The 20,489-nt window shown below is 44.8% G+C and overlaps 1 protein-coding gene and 1 pseudogene across 6 annotated transcripts in view; one reads left to right on the plus strand and one right to left on the minus strand.

Moving 5' to 3' along the window:
• The window catches only part of PDE1C (phosphodiesterase 1C), a 411,511-nt gene that overhangs the window by 225,232 nt on the left and 165,790 nt on the right, over positions 1-20,489 (minus strand). Inside the window, exons 1-2 of one of the 6 annotated variants that reach the window (XM_006912049.3) lie at positions 19,984-20,464; positions 1,297-1,323 (exon numbers count right to left, since the gene is read on the minus strand). The exons of 4 other annotated variants lie outside the window; for them this stretch is intronic. In XM_006912049.3, the coding sequence (XP_006912111.2) occupies positions 1,297-1,323; positions 19,984-20,084 (128 nt within the window). In that variant the 5' untranslated portion in view covers positions 20,085-20,464. Of the gene's footprint in view, positions 1-1,296; positions 1,324-19,983; positions 20,465-20,489 lie in introns of those variants that run through there. One more of the 6 variants, XM_025046880.1, reaches the window with a different exon arrangement.
• LOC112479849 lies at positions 15,881-15,999 on the plus strand (annotated as a pseudogene).

Consider the following 20,489-nt stretch of genomic DNA (forward strand, 5'->3'; position numbering starts at 1 on the left):
TACATCGACACGATAAAATTTGCAACACCATTCGTGTCAGATATGCAAAAGCATGCTTTCAAAAATAATCAACATAGTAATTTAAAACTTGACAGGTGTGAGCAGCTCTCATGTAAGACTCCCTCTTACCTATCTATCTCTCCTTAAAATAAAATTGAGGCAACTTTGAAACATGTCATACCCCAGGTTAACTACATGTGAAAATGAGAAATTACCATTTACTACTGACGACTACTATGCCCTCTAACTTCAGTGATTACTTTACATCCTGCTCAGTGGTTCACATCCAATTACTACCATGAGCCCGATGAACCCGAACAAGACAGAACTATTTAGCCATCTGTCCGAGCTCACTATATTTAGAAAAGTATAGCAACTTGCAGAAGCTTTATAGTGTCAGTTCGTTTTCTCTCAATGACTGGTGCACCTCTCCACTGCATATCAAATCATCACACCACTACTTGGGATTCCTGACTTTATCTGGAAAACAGAGCACATAGGAGTCCCTGCGATGACATGATACTCCTTAGAAAAGGTAACGGTGACGTGGTCATCTGAAAGTACCAATGTCGAAACCTACTGGCAGGTTTTAATTGCACAGGTGATTTTTAATATGAAGGTAAACGCTTTAAAGCTATCATACCAAAGTCGAACGCTATCAGTGAAAAGCAGACATGATGGACTTTTTGGACTAACTGTGAGCTTTGAATGCTTGGCGAACAAAAAGGCCTAAGCAATTCTATTTTTTTGAAATATGCTTTCCAAACTCGTCTCAATAAAACAGAGTAATGGAGGATGACGACAGCTGATATTCTTCTTTAAAATCACCCCTTCCGCGGATAAATCAGAAAGACCATCACTGCTTTTCAAGGAATTTGTACCTGTGCTTTGAGCTCAACAGCACCTTGTCCATGAAGCAGGTAATGGGAGATTTTAGGCAAAGGAGAATGCAAACACTAAAAAGTGTAGTTAAAGATAGAAGCCTTCAGCATCATCACCACCACCCCCTCGCCAAGGTTTTAGTAAAATCACGAGACAGCTCAGCAGTAGCAAGCCTTTTACCCCAGCAGACCCACTCTCGTGAAGGTAGACACATGCTGGGCCACACGAAGGGCCCGCGATCAATTTATAATTACAAAGGCAATAGCAACACAAAGATAAAGCAGGCAACGCACCGAGGAGGAACCAAGAGACGGTTTATTACAAATGAGCGTCTACCATGAGCCAGATTGGTGAAGAGCTGTGCCACAAATGACTCCACCAATCAGCTTTCCTTTCCCAGAAAGACACTCTTACCTCTGAGATGTTTTCTTATATTTCCTCCTGTAGGAAAAGAAGCATAAACACATATCAGGAAAGGGTTTGCGGCAGGCAGTGGGTTAGAAAAGGAGCTTCAGCAGGGATGAACACGGAGGGAAAACTTTGTAGAAGGTTCTCTCTGTGAGGCTTGTGGGTCTCAAAACCCAGTTAAAAGCTTTGGTCAGATGCCTATGGCCATTAACAGTTACAGATAGCAATCCAAGAGCTCGATGGCTCTGCCCCTTATGTTCTTCCCTTCCCCCTCTGAGGGCACTGGAGCCTCTTGGTTGAGATCAGGACTTAAAGACAGGAAGACCCAGGTTCAAATCTCAGCCCCTCCTTTACCAGATCCACAGGGTGTGCTGACAGAGGCTGCACAGCATTCTTTTTGTCTGGCATATGGTAAAGGGTCAATAACCATGGGCTATTTGTACTGCAACCCCCATCGTCTACCACTGAAGGCCCTTTAAAGATGTGCCTTTTAAAATATAAATGTGTAATCGTGCGGCTAAAACCAAACGATCAGACATAAGTCTTCAGAAAAGGAAGACGTGAGGAACCGGACAACCACAAAGTCTAGAAGCAAAAGTGGTGAGCGCAGCATTGGGAACGTGCTAAGGGCTCGGCTGCGGGCTCGGGGGACACTTCTCAGGAAGCAGAAGCGCACGGAGTTCTGCCCACCTCAGTCCTCCCTTAGCCTGGGGCAAATCTACTGGGGTTAGGGCTTCTTAGTCTTTCACAGGGAGAACATCTGTTCTGGCTATCCCACGGAGGTCCCATCATAGTAACAATCCAAGGGAGAATGACCACGAACGTTTATTTCCCCCGATAGCCCAACGCTTTTCACGTTGGTGTCAGACTCTGAAGATGGTCAGCGGAGTTTTAATAGGGGAGGGATTAGAGGAAGACGGACCTCCTGGTAGCATCTCCGGGAAGGGCAATGCTTCCCGCTCGCCCTTAGTTCCACATCTACGTCCCCATTACAGTCACTGCACCTAGGAAGCCAAGCCGCTGACTTGCGAAAAGAGTCGTATGTCATCTGTTGTTTTTTTTAAAGGCACAGATGTTTCAAATGCAGAATCCTGATGGCCTGTGACATTTTGTTCAAATGAAGACGTACGGGGCAGCGCTACGTGTTAAGTGCAAAAAGCAGCATGCAACCCATAACCGACAGTGTGGTCTCGACTGGATATGTACTGATATCTACTTAACTGAAAGGAGACACACCAGCATGACAGCCATGATCCCAGGCTAATGGGTTAATGGATCACTTCTTCTATTTTCACTTCTATGAATTTTCCAAATTTTCTTTATATAATGAGCACTATGAATATAATTAGAAAAAAACAAAATATTCATTTACACAGTCACACATGTAGATATACACATATAGAGAACTATATGACTATATGGAGATATTTACACGTATGAATTACATAAATAGGGAGGATGGTCAGCTAACTGAGTGTGTTGGCTGTAAAGCGGGAATAATCAGAACACCTCTCTCAAGAGCTTATGGTGAAAAATAAATGAGGTCACCCACCAGAATGTCCGCTCCCCAGAGGCAGTTCTTTGTATGCGCCCCCACTGTATCCCAGAGCCTAAAACAGGGCCTCGCACTCCCTCCAAAAGCGGGCATGTATGTGCACTGGACCCTGTCACCAGTGACAACTCACACTCTCCCGGCGGCAGCCAAAGGCACAGGTTACATCTACGGACACAGAGCACGGGGGGCTGTGGGTGTGCCCGTGTTGGCCCCGCCATCTAACACACCGGGCTAAGGAGCCTCTGGCAGGACCAGGAAATAACCCGGCGAGAGTGTGCGAGGCCCAAAGCGAGGGGCAGGAGGACCGGACGGAGGCCCCTGGCTTCTGTCCAGTGGCCCAACTAGTTCTATCAGCAGACGGTATCTCCGGAAGCCAGAAGGAGGAGACTTTCGCTATTGGCTTCCATAGAATTCTCCCAGCATTTGCCAAGGACCATACAAAGGCACTGCTGGGAGCGTCAAAAAAAAACATCAAAGATGAACAAAACTAAGAATGGCTTCTTCCATTTTCAGCACTACTAGTAAGAAGCGTTCGACATACATCACTAATCCTCATAATAACATTAAGATCCACTCTCTGAAAGAATGTGAATTCTAAAAAAAGGAAGTTCAGACACGTGCCTCGAGTGTTATTTTATTATGACAACCAATACAAGGAGAAGCTCGGGCAGCTTCGTGAAAGAGGTGCTCTTGATCGATGGGTGGGATTTCAAGGAGAAGAAATATGTCCGTGTGAGGCGGGCCAGTGAGGAGGGCGTGCCTCAGAGTCTCAGACCAGCAGCCCAGGCCAGCTCAGCCCAGCCCGGCCACACAGGGAAGGAGGCAGCAGGCAACATGGCTGAAAAGTGTTGAGGACAAAGTCGAAAAAAGTAATAGCGTCCTTTTTTTTTTTTAAAGATGACACCTGGGGAAAGGGGTCACTTCTTGTATTGTCTTGTCTCATCTCCGATTACCGGAAAGACAATAGGGCTCTGGAATGTGACAGGCCTGGTTTAAAACCCAACTCCCTCTTCTCTCTAGCTGTGAGACCTCAGGCAAGCTCTATGCTAAATCAAGCTTTATTTTCCACAGCTATGAAATGTAAAGAATGATCTCAGAGGACATAATGTGCTGGATGAATTTGCCAGGTATTGTGCATGCCATGAAAGGGGCATTTTAAAAATTTTAGGTCCCTTTGTCCCTTGTTTTGAGCTTCTTGAGGTCAGGGGTCCTAGTGTTTGGACCTCTATATCTATCTCAACAGCTCATACATGGTCAGCACATGACAAATTTCTGCTGGCAAAATAAATGAATCATGTGCACCTGCCACTCACACCTATCAAAATATGTGTTGTATATTTGGTAGATCCAAAGAAAGAGAGACCAAAAATCTGATTGTTCGGTCCGGCTCACCTTCCCAACCATCCCTACCTTCATAGATGTGTTCTCAGCCTCACAGGTCCTAAAGTTCTCGCTTCCCATCTTATCCCATTTAGACATAACTAGTCCCAAAATCAAGACAGGCCCAATCCAAATAGTGTCCTCTTACACTGGAATGGGAAGGTCAGCACCAGAAGCACAATAGAAAACGCAGATCCAAGGAAATCGCCCTGCTCAAGATCTTGTGACTCGACTCACACATCATCTTGTCTGAGCAAGATTTGTGAGGCCTGACTGAGCCCGACTCATCTTTCCACTGTCAGCTCAGATATCCCTCCTGGAAACCTTCTAGGGCCTCCTAAACTGGGTAACTTCCCTTTCGTGTGCCCCACGGTGGCCAGAGCTCACCCGCATCATTGCATTTGTCACTCCAGACGGTTATGACCTGTTACGCTGAGGGCAGGAATGACGGCTTGTCCGCTACCTGCTAGTGCTTCTCTTTCGTCTAACGCGATGTCTGGCAAACGCAGCTGTTCATTACATTGCTGTGCAATGAATGAATTTATCGAGAAACTGATCCAAAACTTGCTTTTCTTTTCTCCTGCTCATTTCCCCTCTGTTTGGTGATAGTTTCCTACAAGCAGTGAGGACATATACATCTACCATGGTGTTCTATACAGGAAGATAATGAGAGAAGCGGGGGGTGCTCACAACTGTTGAGCACCTCCTCTGTTCCATGCCCGTTATATAATAATCTACTTTGACCTCCCACAGATCCTGGGAGGTTCACCTCACTTTATACTCAATGGAAGTGAGGCTCAGAGAGGTTAAGTCATTTGCCTAAGGATACAGAATCTTAAAGTAGGTGAGACAGAAAGCAAACTCTGAAACTCTCAAAGCAAATTAAGGAAATTAGGCAAAGTCAAAGGGTGCCAGGAGGAAACTTAGACACTAGACAAAAACAAACAAAACCAACAACAATAGAACACACTGGGTTCTTTCCATCCAAACACAGGAAATGAGCTGGAAAAGAACCCAGTTTATTTTTGGCCTTTTGTTTTTAAGAACGTCAACGGAATTTATCCCTGATTCATAACCTGCAAGACCAAGAGACTGTTTTTAAATGTTCTGTTTTTGTGTTTCGAACTTACTTTACATTTCTAATTTTTGAAACTTGAAACAATACACCGCTAATCTCGAGATTCACATAGCTGGTTGGAGCTGGTGTAGAAAGCAGAGAATAAACAGGAGCTATTGAGCTCTGGAATCAGGCAAAGCTGGCAGTGTGGGAGATGGCAAGTCATCCATCCCTACGAGGCCAGGCTAAGGACGCTGCATCCATGGGGGCCTAAAGCAGTGCTTTTTAAACTGTTCCCCAGAACGCTCTCTGCCCTTCACACACACAGGTGCATGCATGCGCGCGCACGCGCGCGCACGCACACACGCGCGCACACACACACACACCCACACACACAGGTGCATGCATGCGCACGCGCGCGCGCACACACACACGCACACACACACACACACACACACACAGAGCACTGTGTGTTTTTCAGTTTTTTTAAAGCATTATACCATAATGCTTTACGATCACTTGCCTGAGCTCAAATGCTTTCTCCAACTTATTGCGTCCAATAAGCTGTGTGAACTTTAGTAACCTTCATCACTTTCCCAACCATCAGTCTCTTCAACTGTAAAATCTAGGTAATTAATACCTGCTCCACAAAGTGATGTGAGAGCCGAATGCAAAAAATGGACCTAATGATTTACATTTAGCACAACGCGGGGTATCCAGGTAATGTATGAAAATGCCGGCCAATCTATTAATAACAATAGTATTGAATAAATAGTAATGGTATTGTAATTCAAGAGGTTTCCAAGTTTTGTTTTGGGGGAAAATAGTCTTTCATTGATTAAAAAAAGTGAAGAAAAAAAGGTTGAAGATTGTGTTCTAAAGTGGAATACTGAAGACTCCCAATTCCCTTTCGCTTAGAACACTCGAACCACAAAGAAAGCAGGTGCTAATCTCGGTCCTGCTGAGAGGAGGAGCTGAAACCCTGCCCAGCGCCTGTCCCCCCATGGTCAGGGGACCCTGCGGGCTGCGCACTCGGAGACGCCCACCTGCCCGTGGTCCCAGCAGGGTCAGCAGAACTGCACACTTCTCTCTAATTTGACAATTTCTAATTTAACATTTTACCTCTAATTTGACAAGTTAGGCCATCGTTCCGAAGATAGGGGTATTTATATATAAATGGACACAATACTACTCCCTAGAAATACCTAAAATTATCTTTTAGCAAAGATCCTGTTTATCAATAATTCTCTAAAAACTGAAGCTCTGTGAGTCGCTTACATTCTCTAAAAGTCGTAACTCCATGCAGAGACATCACGTGCTATCGCGAGAATTACTGACTGACCCATATCCATCTCAACAGCAAATTAAAAGACTCCTGGTCTTCACTGAAAATCAAAGTCTGTTTAAGTCTGGAATGTTTCTAGGGAACTGTGGCTTTTCCATGAAGTATCAAATGGGGTGTGTGTGTGTGTGTGTGTGTGTGTGTGCGTGCGTGCGCGTGCGCACGCATGTGCATGTACAGAGCAGGGGAAGGGATGAGCTCGGAAATCAGCCCTTAAGTGGACAGTGAGATCAGAGCATCATCAAAGAGCAAAGGGCACTGAATGTACAGAGCAGGGGAAGGGATGAGCTCGAAAATCAGCCCTTAAAGGCTGCAGCCCATCCACATCGAGCTGATCACATTCTAAGTGGATAGCGAGATCAGAGCATCATCAAAGAGCAAAGGGCACTGACCCTCCCCCAACATTTAAAAAGATTCTCCCAAGTTCTCCATGCCTGTGTCATCCAGCAGAGACTTCTGGAGCCTGAACTTCATTTTACCTGTCCTGGCCCCAAACAGGGAGAGAAAGGATGAAACTAAGTAAGCATAGAGGGCGATTCTGCCCATAGTAAACCTGAACCTGCCCGGAGTAGAGACAGCAAGGAAACAGCAAAAAAACAACAGTGAGGTGGGAGGAAGGATGCTTCTAAGGGGCTACATTAGCTTGTCGATGCCCCCGAGTTCTCCGAGCGTCAGGCACGCCAACAATCGAATGTAAGTTTCGCATGCTCCAAAGTCAAACAGATGATTTGGGAATCACTCCTGATAGCCCGAGAGTCAGTTATGCACTGATGCTAAATTACGAAGCGTCTGGCAGTCTTTCACTTTTTTAAAGTGAGTATCTTTGAGTAAGAGCCATATGGGTCCTGCAATAATAAGGTTTATAAATAGGCTTAATATTCAAACAAGCTGGCTTAGAGAAACCGACACTTGTGTTCAGTTTCTAAGTTGACAGCAAGATACCTCCCAGTTGGGCACAAGAACGTTCTCTGGTATGGGAAGCTGAGTGAGTAACAACTACACACAGGCGCAGTGAGAATTCCCACTCTGCCTTCAGTGTTCTCCGGGGTTTCTGTGCAACGATGACTCACTCTGCTCCAGATGCCGTCGGGTCCCGGCTCCCTCCTTCCTTGCTGAGGTCACTACTGCTGCAGATGCACAGAGAGCTGTAGAAATTCTGGTTCTCAGCCCTCAGTTCTCTCAAGGGAGAGGTGATGGGAGGACAGACTCAAGGAAACAAAGAGCATGGGGAGACTCATGGAGTTGACATGTTCACGGAAGTTCAGATCGCATGCAGTCCACTCATGGGAAAGTGGACTGAGATAAAATGCCACAAATGCTCGTGGAATGAGAGGATCCGAATGATCATCTGATCCTCTGGTTTTGCTTTTCATTGGCATTTGAGGTGCAGACTGTACAGAAGCGGATATCCGTAGAAGCCTCTCCTAAATCTGTCTTAAGTCATGTGTATGAACTACTCTACGTGTGGCTGAGAATGGAAGGTCTTTGCATATTTCTTTCATTTCTACCAGTGATTACCTTTCCATGCTGTGTACGTTAAAACCTAGAGTTGCAAAGCTGTGTATATCGACTGCTCGATGGCCATTCCCGTATTTTGAACGAGTGAATGCCAGAGAGAAAATATATATAAATTGCAGTCGCCAGGCACCTTCCAGCAGACTATCTAGGGTGAGAAAGAGAAGATATTAGAGAAAAGAGAGCCTGTCTTCTCTTACTTGTTCAAGAATTTCTTAACTGACGAGCTATAGAATGAAAAACCCATGTGGGCAATGATTACATTCTCCCGCTTGGCCAAAGATCCGAGGCAAGAAAAAAGACCAAAAAAAAAAAAAAAAATGAAATGACATAAATTCACTTTCGCCTCAAATAACCAAATAGTTAGGAAAGAATTTTTTTTGTTGTTTAAATTTTCTAAAGAATTTTTCTGCGAGGTTTTCTGTTGGGAAAAAAAAAACTGTCCTAGAGACTCATACCCTTTCATCTTGCCACTTAGGAAAGGATGATCATATTCAGGGTCAGCAACTCCCAGAGCACGAAACTCCCATATGTTTACCCAAAAGTGATGAGGTCAAATTCAAATGAAGGGAGCCTTTGACAGTGAAGTTTGGGGGTGAGGGCGGTGAATCTGAAGACGAAGAGAAAGCTAATCCAAAAATTATATAAATAAGACGATCAATTTTTAACTCACTCCTAGAAGCAAATGTGTTTCTGTCTAGTGCTGGCTGAGCAATGGGAGGCGAAGAAACCTTTAAGGAGAAGGTTTAATCGAAACTAAACACCCCCACAGGAAGTCCCACCTGGAAGGGCACCAACTCACACAGCCAATGCACACGATGCCCTGGGGCCTGTCTCTTCACTGCTCCCCTTCCCCTTCCCAGACCCCTCATCTGTCGCAGACAGCTGGCTAGACACAGAAACCCAAATCTCTCGTTCATGCCTGCTTCTCCCCTGGGCATGGGTTAAAAATTCCAGCACTCAGATTACTGTCTAACAGGCCCCAAAATGGGACCCACCCCCCCAAAGCAAGTGAACTCTTCCTCTAGAAAGCGAAATTTTTTGAGCAGACCAAAATTTATTGCCTAAAGTTGGACACTGAGCTAATCATTGGCCGCAGTGGAAGTCCAAGTAGTACTTCTTTGCATAAATGATTTATCCCTCTATTCACATAAATACAACCACTCGCCGTGTTGTAAGTACAGCAAAACTGTGTGGGTGGGAATGGAAGAGATTTTCGTGACCTCCTTCCTGGGTGCCTGGCTCCTAGTTAGATAAATATCAATGAGAAAGGCTGAACACAAAAATGTTTTTTCATATCTGTGACAACACATGCAAAGTGGAGAAAATCCAAAGGATGAAGACAAAAATCTCTCTTCGCAGATTTATCTTTGGACTTCAGGGAAGGGCAGGGTTTTTTAATTCAATTATCCAGGGAGTTGCTTCCATGAATTCTCTTATTTTTCCCCATGTGGATTTAACCAGAACAAAACCTACATCTTCTGCCAAGTTGAACTTCAGCAACTAGTCTAATTTTTCTAAGCCTTTTACGTCTACTCCAGAAGGTTCCCTTCCCTCTCTCCTCTCTTACATCCTTCTTCCCAGCTCTCACCAAGAACCAGCTGACTGCACTCACATGTGGGATGTAAAACAGAAAGCGATAAAGGAACGAACTCATAGACACAGACGACAGTATGGTGGTCACCAGAGGGGACGGGGGTGGGGAGAGGATGAAGAAGGTAAAGGGGCTCAAATACTTGGTGTCACAAGGGTGGTGGGCACACATGGAACATACGGATGTTGGATTCTTAAGTTGTACTCCTGGAACTTATGTAATGTGATTAACCAATGTTACCCCAAAAAATGTAATTTAAAAAACCTACTCCTGGCAGGAAGCAGCTACAGACCATTTACAATTCCAGGTGGTGACTTTGAGCCACCACGACAGCTTGGGAGCAGGACCCCCTCCTGTTGCCTCTGGAGCCCTGTCTCACAGCAGCAGCATCTACAGAAGGCTCGTCTCTGGACACAGACGCTGAAAATCTCAACAATTTAAATACAGCAAAAAATGAGGCCATTGTCCAAAATACAGAACAATGAAAACTTCATTTTGAGCTCTAATCTCAACTAAAATCAGTTGAGCATTCGAACCAACTTCTTCGCTACAGTTACCTTCACTGAAACGATGCCAACATGCCCAGAAAGGGTGCTTTAAACAATTCTTTTTTTTTTTTTTTTAACAATGGCTAATTTCAATCAGTGGTTTTATAGAAAGAATGGCAGTTCTAAACAACATCTGTGAAACCTGATTTGTGATAATTAATCCTAATAGTTCACAGATGAGCTACACAGGGCCCTCTTCACAGAAGTGTTTACAGTTCCTCATAGCCAGCAGAACTTCCTAGTAACAGCCCCCTAAAAGAGGATACTGAATGCAACACGCTTTGGGGGCTTCAATTAAAACGTAGTGTAAGACCCCTCACAGTCATCCTGGGACAAAAATCAGAGAGGTAGAGGAAAAAAAAGGAGGAGGTGAGTCAGTCTGAACTTGAACTATTCCTAAAATCAGGAAGTAGTTTTCAAGGATTAATCTTTCATTGTCGACTTATTCAGTTTGTCTCTAGAGTGTAGAAAAAGTCTTGGTTATTTAAGCATTTCGGTTGTTTGGACTCTGGGTCAACAGAATAGAATGTTCTTTGGATGTTCAATAGCGACTTTCAGCCAAAACGCTCAATGCACTCTCATGGCAAATGTCTAAATTTTCACTCTTCTGGTGGCCCATGGGAAAGGAAATCTGTTTCAGCAGAATATGGAATATCGGGTCCCTGTAATAGGCCCTCGGAAGAGACTGGAATCGGAGACAGGGAGGGCCATTTCTGGAAGGTCTTAGAGAGCCAGCAAAGGGCCACGAAGGAGGCAGAGGGGGTGTGGACGGCCAACGCCGTGGCAGGGACAAGAGACAGTGTGTCCATTGGAGGGCAGCAGGAGGCTGTGTCCACTGACTGAGCCTAGACACCAGGATAGCCCCCTGTTGAGTCCATGGAGCCTCCTGCCAGCCAGGCTTCACCAGGCTCCTCTGCAGTGCACTAGGCCCCAGCTTTGGGCCTCACTGCCTGGCTCGTGCCCAGTCCCCAGAAGGTCCACGACGACAGCCTCATCCCATTTAGCTTCCCAGGTCATGTTCTCTTTCTGCCCTTTGAATATTGGAAATGATCCTGCCTACTCCCCAGGTTTCTGTTTCTGCTATAAGTCCTTCGCTGGGCATGACACGAAGTAGTCAATGAAAGGGTTCCTAGCAAAGCTATGTATATTGATTGCTAGCTGGTCTTTCCCATATGTTGAATAAGTAAATGCCAATGAGAAATAGACATGAACTGACAGCCTTCTCTCAAACTATTTAGGGGGTCACACTAAACTATGTTTTCTCTACTTGTAAAACTTATAGGAATATGAACTTAGCATATACACATGTACACACTCATATATACATATATGCACCTATGAATATATTTTACATATATATATAATTTTTCTTCTTTGTTGGGCTGTACATTACATCTCTAATCCAGACCTTTCCTTTCATCTCCAAGGCCACTTATCTAAGTGCTCATGCCTTCACCACATCTCCTCAGGGACGTCTTATAGGCCCTGGTATTCAATATGTCCAAAACCGAACTCACGATCCCCACTCTCCATCATTCTGCTCCTACCCACAACCAAACCTCAAACTTGTTACCCTCTCAGTGAACCTGATCTAAATAAACAGCGCCTTGGGACTCCAGCTGAAAACCTGGAAGTTGTCCTAGCTTCCACTTTCTTCCTCATCCCCCATGTCCAAGCTCTGTTGAGTCTACCTCTTGAAAAGCTCTCGAATCCATCGCTACAGACTCACATGGCTTCCCATTGCTAAGGTCCCTAAAAGATGAGGCGAGAGCTGCTCTTCACCTGCTGTGTCTTAAGCCTCCTGTCTCCACAGTGCCTACTACACTGCAGGCACCTGGCCTTCTTCTGTTTTCTCAGAGCTGCCATGTTTCTTTGGCTCTTTGCACATGGTGTTTTTCCCAGGCCTTGAATGCCTTCGAACACTCGTGCTCAGCTCTTTTCTTACCTAATACCTACTTATTCCATATATCTCAGCTGAAATCTCACTTCTTCAGTGAAGCCTTCCTTGATTCATGGACCAGGTTTGTGGCCCCTCTTTTGTTTTCACAGAGCCTTGTACTTCCAAGCAGCACGCATCACTGTGAATAATTATCTATGAAATCATACGTTTAATATTTGCCATTAACATAGACTGAATGCTCTTAAGGGAGGGAGCCTCTGTCTTATCTCCCACCGTATCCCTGGTGCCTCACACAGTGCCTGCCACATGGTAAGTGCTAGAGAAAATGTTTGCTGAGTGAATGAGTAATAGATGAGTCTCCTGCATGTTAGATGTGTGTATACTCATTCAAATATATAAATAAAACTCATTAGCTAGAATCACAAATTGTCTTTTTGATTATTCTTTTAAGCTTTTTCATGATTTCATGACCTAGAAACATCTAGATTTTTCTTACACTCATGAATACTTGTTTATTTTGTTTAATAAGAGCTGTCAAAAGGTCTTTTAATAAAGAGTACACTCCAATACGCCTGAAAAATACCGATGCTTTACATGGATTCAGTATACTGTCTCTAGAAATAGAGTGTTTCACGCGTTGAATTCATTTTTTATTACAAATAGGAAATTGTGATATTCATTCTCAAAGCCGTTACAGATGATTTTATGTGCCTTGTATTTAACAATTATTTTTCTCAGCTGTTTCTCAAAGACCCGTGAAGTAGGTCACGTAAGCACGTTCCTTCCATATGCGGAAACTGGGACCAAGGAAAGTAGTTTTCTATGAGCCAAAGAAAATTAAAGACAGAAAACTGAGATTTCTAGAAATGCAGAAATCTCTCTGCTTGGGGCTGCTTCCCCAACTACAGAGGCCACATTATGATCAGCAAGTAAGGATGTACTAATACACTGCATTCAAGTAAAGAAAATTCCATTCTAAACATAAGAACCTACTGACCCTTTTTGATATTCCCTTCTTCCTCTCCTTTGATATACATTAAGAACAAATTTTAGGGAAACTTAATTGACCTTTATTTGGGAAAGACAGACTCAAAAATAACACCTCAAATGTAAATTTCTTCCTTCTCTGAACCCTAGGAGATAGTGTCAATATCACTTATTTGCCAATTAATTATTGCTCTGTCTCTCATTGGTGCTAATTTTTTGCATGTGTATAAAATTATCTTGTCTCCATGACTAGAGTCAAAGTTTCTTGAGAGCAGAGCTTTTCTTCTGATATTTCATCTCTCTTCGAAGCTCGTAGTATCTGGTACATAACTGGAGCCCAATAAAAATAAGCTGAACCACCTGACATGTCCAACTAAATGGGAGACTGGAAGGACCAATTAATACACTAAAATATGTCATCGGAAGAAAATAAACAATAATCGTTTAAATTATTCTTTTGGAATTGCTTTATTAGTGAGATTCAGGTCAAGCCCCTCTTCCCTAGGTGTCTGCTCACAAGGCTTTAACTCAGAACCACGACCCACCACTCCAGGCCAAAGGTCTCTCCACGGATCCAGAATGCTAGAACCAAAAGCTACTTCACATTCCAGAGGCTACTCCAGTTCAACGCGTCTAAACTCAAGTTTATCAGTCTGCTTTATCGAAGCCTGCTCTTCCTTCCACGGTCCCTGACAAGGCAGAAGGCACCAAACACACAGACATCCAGGCCAAAACGAACTTGGAAGCTTTCTCCTTCTCTTCCTCTCTCTCCGCTCCAAAACTAAGTTCTGTCAGTTCTCACATCAAATCTGCACCCTGTTCTTTCATCGTCAGCGGCACTACCCCAATTCAGGCAATTTTTCCAACTGGTCTCCGAGCCTCAAGTATCATCTCCAATCTCTGTCTTGCATGCTTCTTCCAGAATAGCCACCCTAAAATTCAAATCTCATTTTGTTACTCTCCAGCTTAAAGTTTTTAATCACTCCTTACAATTTAAGGAACAAAATACAAACTCCTTAAATTATCAAAAAAAAAAAAAAACTCTGAACGTGCCTTGAACATAATAACACTATTTTGTGTAATGCAATAAAATATATTCAAATACTTGCCTCCTTAAACTATAAGCATGTGTATAATTTTGAGAACAACAAAAAGCAAATTTTTTTAAATTCCAGGTATCACCACCTGGCCCATGACTTCCTTCCCAACATCATCTGTCACTCCTCCTCGACGGGCCAAGGGCCCCCATGCCTCTGTATCTTTACACATACTCCATTCACAAACTTTGGCCTGTCCTTCAGTACTGCACCAGATGAGCCGCAAGAGGTTATCACACAGCTCCCTTTTAAGGAAAGTAGCTAAGGCTCTTGGGATTGCGCTGTAGGGGAAGAAATCCTGCTACCTGGACCAGGGACCAAGCCAGGGGCCACGTCCTGAGTAACCTGGGAGGTTTCTGTCCAACGTTTCCATGCTGACTGATAGCACATAGACCGAACCACACCCTCTCCTTTGGGAACTATCAATGAGGTGAGCTCAAAAAAGGGTACTGGCACTCAGGCTCTATCCTAGTAAGTAGAAGCAGCTTTGCAGTTGTCTATAAAGACAGCTCGGAATTCTGGGCTGATTTATTCTGGGCTAACTGGATGAGTCCTTGTTTTCCTCGCAAAAGGCTGACATGAATGAAAGGAATCTGTGCAAGTTTCCTCCTTGTGACTCTAAAGGTTCTGCCAGAATAAATCCACAGCTCTCCGCTCATGGGCGACCCTCTCTGGTCCTCCCAGCCTGAGGTAATTCTCATGCATCCCTCTGTAACTATGGTCGCCACTTCCACTATTCGTGGAGACTGCTGAAGGGGCAGGTAAGTATCTCATCTACTTTTGCGTACCCACAGCTTACCAGAGCACCGAGCTTATCAGAGACACTCAACAGATGTTCACCGAGTAAACTCACGTTGCTTGAATCCTGATGACACTATTAAAAACTTCAAATGAGTCGAAAGAAAACACAAGGTCTCATTAAATAAGAAATAGGAAACCAAAGATCCAGGCTTCTTTGCCCATGGCTCCCCTCACCTCTGTCTTTGCTGTGTTCTTTGGGAGAGTCATTTAAGTTCTCTGTACTTCTGCGCGTATTAGTGAAGACTCTTTTCAGAGGAAGCAAACTCGAAGCAACCCAAACGGAAACAGAGCCCGACTGGCTGGGCCTCTGCGAGCAGACCCTGGGATATCTGCTCCCTCTTCTGCCCTCTGCTCCTCTTTGAATGTTGGCCTCACTGTGTCCTCCTGTAGGAAGGTCTTCTCCGAGAAGTGGGAAATGGAGCCAGTAGGAGCTACCAGGGAGGCCCAGAAGAAGCCAAAGCAGCCCTCTTCCCCAGCTGACAGAGCAGTCTCTGTGGCTCGCTGTGCCCCCTGGCTTCTGTGCCACACTTGAAACCGACCACTGTGACCAGTAAGGTGAAACTGGATGATTGGCCAGTCCTGGATCTTGAGCCCATCCCTAGGGCAGGGAGCAGTGGGTGGCCGGGGGGGCAGGGTCTGTTACCATAACGTGGGGTTCGGGAAAGCTTGCTGGATTGACAAAAACAACAGTGCCTGTCTGTTGCCCTAATAACTGTTTACCTCCCTTTATATTCATGATATTACTTTAGATAATAGGAAAAAAACAATCATCTCTTCATAAAGAATGTCGCATAAGCATAAAATCTATTATACTGTCTACGGCCATGCCACCCTAAACAAGCCCGATCCTGTCTGATCTTGGAAGCTAAGCAGGGTCAGGCCTGGTTAGTACTTGGATAGGAGACCACCTAGGAAGACCAGGTGCTGTAGGTGTGAAAAATAAAAAATAAGGAATTATAAGCTGACAAGGTCCTTAAAATCTGTGAGGTCAACCAAGGGTTGCCTTGCCTAAAAAAAAAAAAAAAAATGTATTATACTGACTACCTCATAGTTGGGCAAAATGAATACATGATAGCTTAATTACAATTGTGACAATATATGCCAAGGAATAAATAAAATCTGTTCTCTTGTTTTCAATTTAAAAAATATATATATATCAAAATACTTTTTTGTCATTATATAGAAATCTGGCAATAGAAAAACTCTTGGTTGGGACCCAAGGTACAAGTCATGATTCCAACCCCTGCAGCACACGTCTCCCCATATCACCAGAGGAATAAAGTACAGCCACAGTCGTGTCTTCTGTGATTGGAAGAGTCCCTAAGCAAACAGCCCCTGGGAGGGGCCCTTAGATATTCCACCCACTCCTACACGGGAAAGAGGTATGACGACAGCATGAGCAGGGCCACTGAGGTGTACGGAACAGCAAAAGAGAGGCTCCTCCTAGAAGGGTAAGAGGACGGCACCCCTCCGACAGCCGTACTTGAGAAAGCTCGGGCGTGGTATCTGCTCCCTTCTCATCAGCGTAACGTGAGCGCGTGTGTGAGCGGGTGGCGGGGCCGCAGGCGGAAGCCGAGGAACACCACAGCCCTGGAATCGCAGGCTGGTGGGCAGCACCTCGCTCAAGGGAAACGGGAGTCGTCGTCATTACCGTAAACGCCTAAGCGTTACAGGGTTTTGTGATCTCAGCTGGGGTAGACGGTGTTGGAAATTCACAGCTCCGATATTCGATGCACTATTAGCATGTCGATGATGCTACAGGACGAGGTTAAGAGTTTTCCCTAAGCCTGTCCTAGAGAACATGTGAAACAGCCCTGGGTTTCAAATACTTATCGATAATTAACTGTATACCAGGCAGTACTGTAAGCACTGGGGACAGCCAGTGACCCAGGCAGACGAGAAAACCTCTGTCCTCAGGGAGTGTATAGCCGAGTCAGAGGACAAAGACGGTACACATAATAAATGAAATATCTAGTATTCAGATGGTGAGAAGGAAAGAAAGAACGAGAAGGCATGGAAAGCGGATGGATGGGAGATGTGGCGCATAGAAGCTCCCCCCTATATTCTCTCACACTGTACATTCTGGACAGATGACAACCTCAGCAACCTTCCTGCTGTTCGCGAGGACCACTCCTGGCCAGTGCAGCAAAGGGGAGAGCTCAGAGGAGGAAAGAGAAAACCGGGGCGAACGCAGGGTGGGACTCAGCCCCGGGTCGCAGCTTTGCCACATTCTTGCCCAGTCCTACCTCGGTTTAGACTTCTGTGCCCGAACTGGATAATGATGTCAATAGAACATTCCTCCTCTCTAGCTCATGGGATATCGTGTTGCTAGGTGACATGGCCTATAAGCTGATCCAAATATATATTTATCTCTATTTTGGACATTAAAAAGTTCATACTTGAGTCTTTATGCTTCTTTCATCATCTATCCATAGAGCTAGAGCACCTACTATGTGCCAAACCCCGTTCTAGGTGCCAGAAGTACAGCGGTGAGCAAGACATACAAATGTCTGTCTTTGAGGGACTTACATACTGATGGAGAAGATGAAAACTTCAACGGTCGATTAAACAGGACAGACACTGACGAGAAGACAGACACCACCAAATAATCCAGGCACGAGATGATCAAGTCCTGAACCTGACATTTCTCAAACAAGCTGAACTATCTGCGGTCACTGATGAAGCCCTTTCTAGAAGGTGTCATGGAAATAAATTGATATGAAAATCCAATCGTGGCTACTGGGTCTTTCTAAAACGTTGAAAGAACAGCTTCTTTTCTTACCGAGAGTCTGTTGTGTGAACAAATAGTCGCACACCCTTCCATCTCCGAAAGGTTTCTATTTTGCGAACTGGAAAAGTGTTATTCCAAGTTGTATAAATAAGCATGTGCTTTGGTTTCCAGAGTCTTTAGCAACTTATTATAGCACTACTGTCACGTTTAAAAAAAATGATAGTAAGAACCATAACAGTAGTAAAAAAGTATACGTTGTAATAACAATAGTAACATCCTTTTCAAATTAGAAGGTGAAGCTGCAGATCTCCTAGGAGTGCTGTTCTGCAGGGCATTTCCGTAGGAAGGATAAAGAGAGGACTTCAGAACCACACTTGGAGAAGAATCAACCCACACCTTTTAAGTTCAAAGGCACTGCATAGATAGGAAAGACTAGAAAAGGAAGATGTGGATGCATCACACACACCGACACCTTGGAGAGAGAAGCCTAACAGATAGGAAACACAGAAAGCTCCTAGACAGTGAGCTGTTAACGCTTTATCCTACAAAATCCCACCTCGGTCTCAGTGATTCGCCCAAACACTCCTTTCCAGCCAGAGGAGCCCTGTGGCGTCCGTTTAAATTGCAAAGCAGCCAGAGAGAAGCACTTCCTGAGACAGGATGGCAAGGAGACCAGCTGGATAACGCTTTGACGTTATATACCTCAGACCCGGGCTTTGTGGATGCAACAAACTTTCTGTGCTCAGCCAAATATGATCATATGTCATGTTCGTTACATATGACACTAGCTTATTGTAACACCACTCTGAAAGAGGCACTGTGTTGCATGTGCCCCACTGTCCGGACAGTCTGCCAGCCAGAAAGACAAGATTTCAGAACAAGTTACAGCCTCTGCTTGCATCCAGCAGCCAGACAATTGAAACATCCTGTTACTGGGCACGGTTTCCCATTTAGATCAATGGCAGGGGAGCTCATTTAGATTATTGACTGACAGGCTTTTATAATCTGCACTTTAAATAAAGACCCGTTGAGGAAACACATACTGCTTTGCTTCCCTTCACAACTCTGAATGTCCTGAATGGGATGTGGCCTCCCCTAACAGCTAACTTAGATCAGTGCCTTTTTTTATTTGTTTTTTTGGGGGGGTTTGTTCATGGGCACGTGCTTCCAAAATCAATTAACTGCAGCAAAACAAATGCCAGGGAGCTGGTTTCACCATCACTGCCTAGAATGTCTAGAGAATATCCTTGGAAATAAAAAACTTTTTCTTTTAAACAGCAGTAGGTATTTGATGCTAGATATCTTGATGAAATGAGTTTCTGGTTGGTATGGAAGGCAAGGCGTCTTTGGAACCTGCCTGGTCAACTGAGAAGCAAACTGTAGATATACAGCCATCACTACTGCTTCCCAACGGGGTGACCAGCAGTTCATTGTTTATGAACTTATTCCACAGAAAATACCCCATAATTCCAGGTCACCTCTCCTCAGTGCTCAAAACCAGACAGAACCTAATGAAGTGAACGGAATTCAGAGATCTCTGTCCACCAGTCTATCCAGAATTCTGGCCACTGTATTGAAAGCAAACACCCTACTTCACTGTTGAAAGATTGCCAGGAAATCCAATATTGCTTCCGACCCCCACTTTCTTCAAAATAGCCCTTCCTTCCAGTAACCATTTCCCTGCCAGAAAGAATCCTAAGAAAATATCAGAAGTTGAACTAGGCTGTGAATATGGAGAAGAGAATTTATCAGCCACAATGCATGTTGAATTTGAACTATTGATAAATTCTTGGACCACCAAGGTATTTGTAAGCACTTTAGAGAGAATACTCTTCTTTTAATTAAAAGTCTGCGACCTGAGTCCCCAAACTTTTCTCCCTGAGCAAAAAGGACCAGAAACATCTCTGTGGTTATTGAGCTACTGCAATCGAAATCTAAGGACATGTCCCCTTCCCCCAAAGAAGGCATGGCTTGGAAATAGCAAGGCATCCTAAGTCAGAAAGACATGTCTCTCTGCTGAAAAGAAGGTAGCAGTGACTGTAATTAACAGAGAAGCAGTTATGGAACTTCTGGACTGCATTTAAAGGGCCGTGAAGGACCTGGGCGAGCAGCCATGGCCACGGCTGTGTCCTGACATATCGATAGGAGGGGGAAATGGGGCAAAAGAAGTACGTAGATTTACTTACAGCCCTCGGAGCCGAAGCCAGATTTTCTCGATCTGTTCGGGCTGCAGGTATTTCAGAGAATTGCTCTCAAATTCTTCAATCTCCTTGGTCGGGGACTCCATAGCTGCAGGTTGTCACCGGGAGTGAGGCTGAGCGAGTTGGGGCTGAACCCTCCCGCCTCCTGCCGGTCCGCCGAGCCCCAGCCGATCGCGGCGCGCCTCTGCCTGTCACTTTCTGGGTGCGCTCCCCTGTCTGTGCCCCACCAAGTCCGCACTTAAAGTGGGTTTGGATCGCAGGCGGCCCCGGGCCCAGGGGCCCTTGGGAGGCTATGGTGACCGACCATGGTCCCGGGCTGGGGTTCAGGGGTAGCGACTGTGTCCCTGCTCCAGAAGAACGCACCTCGGGTCTATTCGAATATATATGTATGTATTATTAATTTTTTTTTTCACGAAGACACAGGAGCGATCAGTGCGGAGGCTGGATTTGGAGGTGAAAGGGAGGGCTGAATGGGGAGGAAAGGAAGCGGA

This window comes from Pteropus alecto, unplaced genomic scaffold, assembly GCF_000325575.1.
Source record: "Pteropus alecto unplaced genomic scaffold, ASM32557v1 scaffold21, whole genome shotgun sequence".
Lineage (NCBI taxonomy): Eukaryota > Metazoa > Chordata > Mammalia > Chiroptera > Pteropodidae > Pteropus > Pteropus alecto.